Source organism: Chiloscyllium plagiosum, chromosome 31 (genome assembly GCF_004010195.1).
Source record: "Chiloscyllium plagiosum isolate BGI_BamShark_2017 chromosome 31, ASM401019v2, whole genome shotgun sequence".
Lineage (NCBI taxonomy): Eukaryota > Metazoa > Chordata > Chondrichthyes > Orectolobiformes > Hemiscylliidae > Chiloscyllium > Chiloscyllium plagiosum.
The window spans coordinates 1,169,286-1,177,638 of record NC_057740.1 but is presented as its reverse complement, the minus strand read 5'-3'; the positions used below and the strand labels follow the sequence as shown (position 1 = coordinate 1,177,638).

The window sequence follows — 8,353 nt, the reverse complement described above, 5'->3', positions numbered from 1 at the left end:
ATGCGCCCACGGGCGCGCGGCACACGCCCCCTCTCTCCCCCTCCCCACGAGCGCGCGCGCGCGCACACACTCCCCCACCCCGAGCGCGCGCGCGCACACATTCCCCCGAGTGCGTGCGCGCGCACACACTCCCCCGAGTGCGTGCGCTCGGGGTGGGGGAGTGTGTGCGCGCACGCGCGCTCGTGGGGAGGGGGAGAGAGAGTGCGTGTGCCACGCGCTTGTGGGCTCATGCAAGCGCATGTGTTTGGCTGTGCTCGAAAGAGAATGTGTATGTTTGTGTGCATGTGTGAGATAGTGTGTGTGCACGTGAGGGAGGGAGAGTGGCTTTGTGCGCAAGAAAGAGCGTGTATGTGTGTGCGAGAGAGAGAGAACAGCTTTGCGAGCGAGAGTGAGCACAGGTGTGTACGTGCAAGAGACAGTGTGGTGCGCACTAAGGAGAGAGTATGTATGCGTGTGTGAATGAATTAATGATCATGTATGCGCGCACACGCAATAGAGAAAGTATGAGTGTGTGCGCGCGCATGAGAGGGGGAGAGCGAGGGTGTATGCGTGGAAAGTGAGAGAGTGCGTATACACAAAGTGTATGTGAACGAGGGAGAATGTGAATGCACATGCGAGTGTGTGCGTGCGCACGCGCATGAGAGTACAAGAATATCTGTGCGAGGGGAGTGAGTGTGTGTGCGCGAGAGACGGAGAGTGTGTGCACACGCATGCGAGGTGGAGAGTGTGTGTGCCTGTGTGCGAGCACATGCGAGAGAGAGTCTGTTTGCGAGCATGCGAGAGAGGGAGAGTGTCTGTGCAAGCGAACGCGAGTGTGCGTGTGAGTGCGTTTGTGCTCGATAGATTGTGTGTTTGTGTGCACGAGAGAGGGAGGGCATGTGTGCATATGTGAGAGAGCGAGAGCGTGGCTTTGCGCACAAGAAAGAGAAAGTGATCACGTATGCACACACTCGTGATAGAGAAAGTGTGAGCGTGTACGTGTATGCGTGCGTGAGAGAGAATGAGCGAGTGTACAACGGAGAGAGAGTGAGCATGTGCGCGAGGGAGAGAGAGCACGCATGGATGAGAGAAATTGAGTGCGTGTGCACACGTACGAGAGAGAGATCGTGTGTATGCACGTGCACGAGAGCAACTGTGCATGTGCGTGAGAGAGACTGAGCATGTGCAAGCGAGAGTGAACATGTGCGCACAAGTGTGTGTATGCTTGCAAATGCGGGAGAGGATGAGAGTGCATCATGTCCGAGAGACTGATCATGCACATGCGAGAGAGAGTCATCGTGCGCATGCGAGAGAGAGAGAGAGAGAGAGAGTGTGTGTGCATGTGTACGCGCGAGAGAGTGAGGGTGTGTACATGCGCCTGCGAGAGAGTGTGAGTGCGCATGTGAGAACGAGAGACAGAGAGGGGGTGCACGTTCGCATGCAAGAGACAGAGAGCATGCGCGTAATAGTAGCTTCAAAATGCATTTCAACATGGACAGCATTCAGGCTTTAGCTGACCAGTAACAAGTAACATTCATCCCTCACAAGTGTCAGGTAGTGACCATCTTCAATAGGAGAGAATCCAATCACCACTGGACATTCCTAAACTAAAACTGTTTCCTAAAACTGAGTATCACACTTTCAATATCCTTGTCGTTACCGTAGAACAGAAACTGATCTTGACTAGCCATATAAAGGCTAGGAATTCAGCAGTGAGTAACTTACCACTTCCCTCCCAAACCTGTCCACCATCTACAAGACACAAGTCAAAAGTGTGATGGAATACTGCCCAAATGCCTGGATGAATGCAGCTCCAACAACACTTAAGAAGTTTGGTACATCCAGGACAAAAAAAAAACCTGTTTACTTGGTAACTCCAGCATCATCATCAACATTCAGTCTCTTGAACACTGTTACCTGATAGCAGCAGTGTATATCACCTACAAGATGCACTGCAGTAATTCTCAAAGGCATCTTCCAACCTGTAATCTTGACAGGGCAATGACAGCAAATGCATGAGAACACCCTGCTTACAAATTTCTCTTCAAGCCACTGACCATACTGACTTGGAACCAAAGCTCTATTCCATCACTGATGCAGGGTCAAAATCATAGAACTCAAAATCATAGAACAGCATATACAAATACTCACACTCCAAGGACTGCAACAGTTCAAGAAGGCAGCTCACAACCATCTCCAGCAAGCCAAGTTATTAGGGATAGGCAATAAATTCCAATGTAGGTAGCATTTACAATGTGTGAATGAAGAATATGCAGTCCTGTCACCATGTTGGAGGTTCATACAACTCTATCGAAGTTGAGGTTTCAGAATCAGTCAAGCGTACAGTGTTGGAGAGTTGGTTGCATGCTGAAATCTTGAGGCTGTGAAACCCGAGGGAGTGAACAGCTGTGATGCACCTTTAAATGCTGTCAAATTTTCCAACTGTAATTGTGGCCAACGTGATTCAAGCTTGTAGCCTAGTTCCTGCAGCTTTAAAAGTGGCTGTCCTGAAGTACTTTTAAAAAACCCCAACTCTTCTCACGTTCCCCTCCCATCCACATCCAAGTTCATACTAAGTCAACCCCCACCGAACCCTGCCCTCAAGTTGTGCCTTTGCAGGTGTGACCCATCACCCTCGTGTGTTTAGAGGTCTTACTGAGGAGTCATTATAAATTTCCAGCCTTGAAATGAGGTTCTGATGGAAAGAGTTTCGGAGGCCTTCCATTAATTTAGTTACATTGTCTTTTTTTAGTGGCAGCTATTTTTATTTTCATTGCTTAAAATATATGCTTATTTTAAGGTCATCAGTATCATAGAACAATGCATGTAGTTATGTTGACACTTGGTTTAATATGAAGAAATTGGAGTCTTTCAGAACTTTCATTTACTTCTTTCTTTAAATTTTAGGCTGACCCCTTTGGAAGTAGTGATCCATTTGCACCAGCTGCAACCAAAGGCCCAGGTGAGTTTTTGCCCCTTTATGCTGTAAAGTGATTGTCTGATTCCATCAGTGTCACAACAGTCAACAGAAAGTATTGGAAATATTTCTGACTAGCCTCCAGAGTATTTTCACAAATTCTGTTATAAGCCATCAAGCTGAAATGCTAACTGTTTCTCTGTGTGCAGAAGTACTCTGACCTATTGACCATTCCTAGCACTTCCTTTTTCTTCATTGGATATGAGCATCAGTGGAAAGACCATAAGGAGGAGGAATAGGAGTGGGCCATTTGGCCCTCGAGCCTGCTCTGTATTTCAATAGGATCGTGGCTGATCTGACATTACTCACACCCACTTTCCTCCGTTTTCCCCATAACCCTTGATTTCCTGACTGATCAAGACTTTCTTGCCCTTAATTATGCACAAAGACTCTGCCCCTATAGCTCTCTGTGGCAAAATGTTCTAAAGAATTCCAACACTGAGAGAAGAAATTCCTCCTCATTTTCTGTCTTAAATTGACACTCCTTAATTCTGATGCCTTGTGGTCCTCAACTCGCCCATGTGGGGAAACGGCCTGTCAGTCATGCCCCTTAGGAATCCTATATACTTCAATGAGATCTCTTCTCATTCTTCTAACTCTGAGTCACAACCTTTGCTCATAGACAATCCCTCCACACCAGGGATCATCCTAGTGAATCTTCTCTGAACTGCCTCCAATGAAATAATAACTTATGGAACTTATCTGAAGCTCACAGCACTTCAGATGTAGTCTCATCAGCACCTTATACAATAGCAGTGAGACTTCCCTACTCTTGTACTATAACCACCTTGAAATATGAGTCAACATCCCATTAGCCTTCATGATGACTGTTGCATCAGTGTGCTAGATTTCTGTATTTCATGGACAAGATCCCCCCTGAAAAAGAACCCTCTTGCTGATTCTTCCCCATTAGTCAGGTCTCAATCCATGCCTCTAAGTATCTCTAATACCATTGGCTCTTGTGTTTAATATTTTATGAGGTACCTTTAAACACTTTCTGGAAGTCCAAATGCAACACATCTACTGGTTGAGACTTCCTCAAAAAAGCTCTAATAAATTTGTCGAACATGATTTCCCTCATGATGCCATTAGATTATGATTTTCCAAATGTTCTGCTATTACTTCCTTATTAATTGATTCCAATAATTTTCCAACAGAAGACATTAGGCAAATTGGCTACAGTTACCTGTCTCTTGTCTCCCAGTATTTATTACTCATTCCTAGTTGCCCCTTTGACCGTCCTGCTGGGCTGTCAGAAGGCATAGAACATAGAGCATAGAACAATACAACACAGAACAGGCCCTTCGGCCCACGATGTTGTGCCGAACATTTGTCCTAGCAGTTAATGGTTCACCATTACTGTGGTCACCATTACATTTAGCCCAGACTTGATGGCAGATTTCTTTCCTCCAAGGGCATCAGTGAGCCAGGTTGGTGTTTATAATTAATGATCGTTGTTATGCTCAACATCATTGATAATTCATTTTGTATTCCTAATTTATTAATTAAATTTAAATGCCATTTGCTGCTGAGGTGGGACTTGACCTCAGGTCCCCAAAGCATTAGCCGTAGCATCTGAATTACTAGTCCAGTGACACCATCTCCCTAAATCATTTCAGATTTGTAGCTGTGAAATGGTGCCCATTTCGACATTATACTTTTCAGTGAAAGATTAAAAATGAACAAATATTTTTATGTTGATCTGTTGCACAGCTTCATGCAAGATGTCAAGTTTGTGATTATGCAAATAGTTTTTAGCAGAAGCTTGATTTGTATCCTAAGCAGCTTAATTTCAAAGAAAATTTGGACACAGTTTCCTGATGGTCTCAAATGTCTCACAGTTAATTCTTTCTGTACATTAAGGAAGTATAAAAGAAATGCAAGTAGCTAATAGTGGGTGACAGTTTATTTTTCTAAAGCCTTCCATTCTTTCCTCAAGAGTAGCAGTTTTTACTGATACTATTCATGAAACATGAATTGTCCCATCACCTCAAAAAAACTTTCATTGTGCATACCAACAGATACCCCATTGTGATGGCAGTCACAGCTGACCCTGTAATTGCTCCTTGTCTAAGGTCCACTTCCAGCAATATCATTAAATAGTTACCTAAATTTGGATCCTGAATGCTGTCCTCTCCCCTCCCTTCTCTGTCCCAACCACACTCCTACCTTCCCTACCCCAACCACTCTTCTGCTTTTTCCACCTCCTGCTCCATTCTCTTGCCTCGCCCTTCTCCTCCTCTCCCCTTACCCTCACCTCACTCACCTCTGTATCCTTTTTCCTGCAGATTCCACCTCCTCTCTTCCATTCCATCTCCATCATCCCTCTCCATCTTCACCCAGACCTTGTCACAACCCCTTCCATTTCACCAGCTCTTAGACTGGAGAATAGATGAAGTAATTATTTAAGATAATCAAATTACCAACAAAAATGTGTTGTGGTAATTTGTGGAAGACAGTTAATATCTGAATGTTTTCCCTTAAAGAATGCAGATCCTGTTGAACTGTTGAGTGGTGGTCTTCAAAACATAAACAAATAAACAACAAAGACAATTTGATTTAGATAGAAATCACAGTGCGAGTTACTTCATTTTACTTTCTCACTGAATTGATATCCTTTGAAATGAGATTTTACATTCTCCTTTATTGTCAGAGCTTAGAGAATTCCTTCGTTCAAAAAATGTTAAGTGTGTCATGAAATCATGGAATCCCTACAGTGTGGAAACTGGCCACTTAGACCAACATGTCCACACCGACCCTCTGACGAGTAACCCACCCAGGCTCATTCCCCTACTCTATATTTATCCCTGACTAATGCACCTAACTAACACAGCCCTGAACACTATGGGCAATTTAGCATTGCCAATTCACCTGACTGCAGCTTTTGGCTTGTGAGAGGAAACTGGAACACCCGGAGGAAACCCACACAGACATGGGGAACATGTGCAAACTCCACTCAAACAGTCACGTAAGGCTGGAATCGAACCAAGTCCCTGGTGCTGTGAGGCAGCAATGCTAACCACTGAGCACTGTGCCACCCAATATGTGAGAATATTCGAGGAAAATGTATTCACTTCCTTGTAAACGGATTTCAATCCTTACTATTTCATATTAATATTTTCTCCCTGTGCCTTGGTTGAATAATAGTGTTTTTAAAAAAATTTGGTTAGCTAGATTTCCAATGTAAGTAGCAAACCATCACTATGATTTACCACTTCTAAACCAAGTACTTCAGAATAGAGTTTCTCAATACATTAAATAAAGAACTGTGGATGCTGTACATATGAAACAAAAGCAGAAATTGCTGAAGACACTTAGCAGGTTTAGCAGCAGCTGTGGAGAGAAAACAGAGTTAATGCTTCAGTCCAGTGACCTGTCATTAAAACTGATGATGGGTCTCCAGACCTGAAACATTGCCTTTGCTTGTTCTCTACAAGTGCAGCCAGACCTGCTGGGTTTTTCCAGAAATTTCTGTTTCTGTATCAGAGTTTCTATTTGCCTGATGTCTGGCATGCATTTTCTCTTCTCTGGACACTCTTCATCTAAAATGTTTGGAGAATTCAAATGTAGAGTACAAGAGCTGAGGGTTAGATGCTCTCATGTATGTTAGAATACTATTGGAGTTTAATTAGCTGCATATCTAGCTAAGAATACTTAAATTATTTTTGGATTGCCAGGTTGTTCTAATTTCTTTTCAGTCTTCTCTTTGAGAAATTAGTGTGAAGTAGTGAAAGAATTCACTTCAAATAAACATTTGTTCCATGTGACAACCATATTTATACCAGCTGATAGAATGGTTAGTACTGTATATGAGGAAGTTTTAAGGGATCCCGTAGTCAAGGTAATGATTGATCGTGGGATGTCTATGATCATTTACACCTACTAGAAATTAGACTCATTCACCTGTCAGTCATTTGTGCGCTAACTTACACTTGTTCCTCATTTCAATTTTATCTCAATTTTAAAATCCCCATTTTTCTTTTCATTTACCTCCTTTCATGTTCTTCCTTGCAATCTCTTTCAATGTTGCAACCCTCAAGTTTCTCTACTCCTCCAATTCTGGCTCTGACTTACCTGGCTGAACTATTGTAGGATCAATGGCTATGCATTAACTGTCTAGTTTTGAATACCTGTAATACCCTTCCTAAATCTCTGTACCTTATCCTTTCTTGACCAAGTATTTGATCATGTGGCTAGGTGTGAAATTCCTTTTGATTTCTGCTGTGAAGCACTCCAGGACATTTTGCTGTGTTAAATCTTTTATTCGGACGATTGTTATCATATAGCTTTGAATAAGGTCAGAAGTCACGTGACACCAGATTTATTTGAAATTTGATGTCATGTGACTTCTGACCTTGTTCACTCCAGTCCAATACCAGCACCTCCATATCATAGCTTTGAATGTCAACACACAATTCAGGATTAGAACTCCTTTCTCTACTTCCCTGACTGGAGTGATTTAAACTCTACATAATGTGTTACAGGCAGAAGTGTTGCAAAAGGCTCTCCTTGACTTTTCAGGTATGTGAAACATAGAACATAGAACAATACAGCACAGAACAGGCCCTTCGGCCCATGATGTTTTGCCGAACATTTGTCCTAGCTTAAGCACCCATCCATGTACCTATCCAATTGCCACTTAAAGTACACCAATGATTCTAACTCTGCCACTCCCACAGGCAGCGCATTCCATGCCCCCACCACTCTCTGGGTAAAGAACCTACCCCTGATATCTCCCCTATACCTTCCACCCTTCACCTTAAATTTATGTCCCCTTGTAACACTCTGTTGTACCCGGGAAAAAAGTTCTGATTGTCTACTCTATCTATTCCCCTAATCATCTTATAAACCTCTATCAAGTCACCCCTCATCCTTCTCCGTTCCAATGAGAAAAGGCCTAGCACGCTCAACCTATCCTCGTACGACCTATTCTCCATTCCAGGCAACATCCTGGTAAATCTTCTCTGCACCCTCTCCAAAGCTTCCACATCTTTCCTAAAGTGAAGCGACCAGAACTGCACACAATACTCCAAATGTGGCCTTACCAAGGTCCTATACAGCTGCAACATCACCTCACGACTCTTGAATTAAAGCCCTCTGCTAATGAACGTTAATACACCATAGGCCTTCTTACAAGCTCTATCCACCTGAATGGCAACTTTCAAAGATCTATGAACACAGACCCCAAGATCCCTCTGTTCCTCCACCTCACTAAGAACCCTACCGTTAACCCTATATTCCGCATTCTTATTTGTCTTTCCAAAATGGACAACCCCACACTTGGCAGGGTTGAACCCCATCTGCCACTCCTCAGCCCAGCTCTGCATCATATCCAAGTCCCTTTACAGCCGACAAGAGCCCTCCTCACTATCCACAACTCCACCAATCTTCATATCA

The 8,353-nt window shown here is 43.6% G+C and overlaps 1 protein-coding gene across 14 annotated transcripts in view; it reads left to right on the top strand.

The window, feature by feature from the left end:
• Positions 1 to 8,353, top strand: part of eps15l1a (epidermal growth factor receptor pathway substrate 15-like 1a) — a 390,058-nt gene that overhangs the window by 236,009 nt on the left and 145,696 nt on the right. For all 14 annotated transcript variants that reach the window (XR_006316095.1, XM_043720770.1, XM_043720773.1 and 11 more), the window contains one exon: positions 2,887 to 2,941. Coding sequence is in view for 13 of the 14 variants with exons in the window: in XM_043720770.1 (XP_043576705.1) it covers positions 2,887 to 2,941 (55 nt within the window). In the remaining variant the exon portion in view is untranslated. The remainder of the gene's footprint in view (positions 1 to 2,886; positions 2,942 to 8,353) is intronic.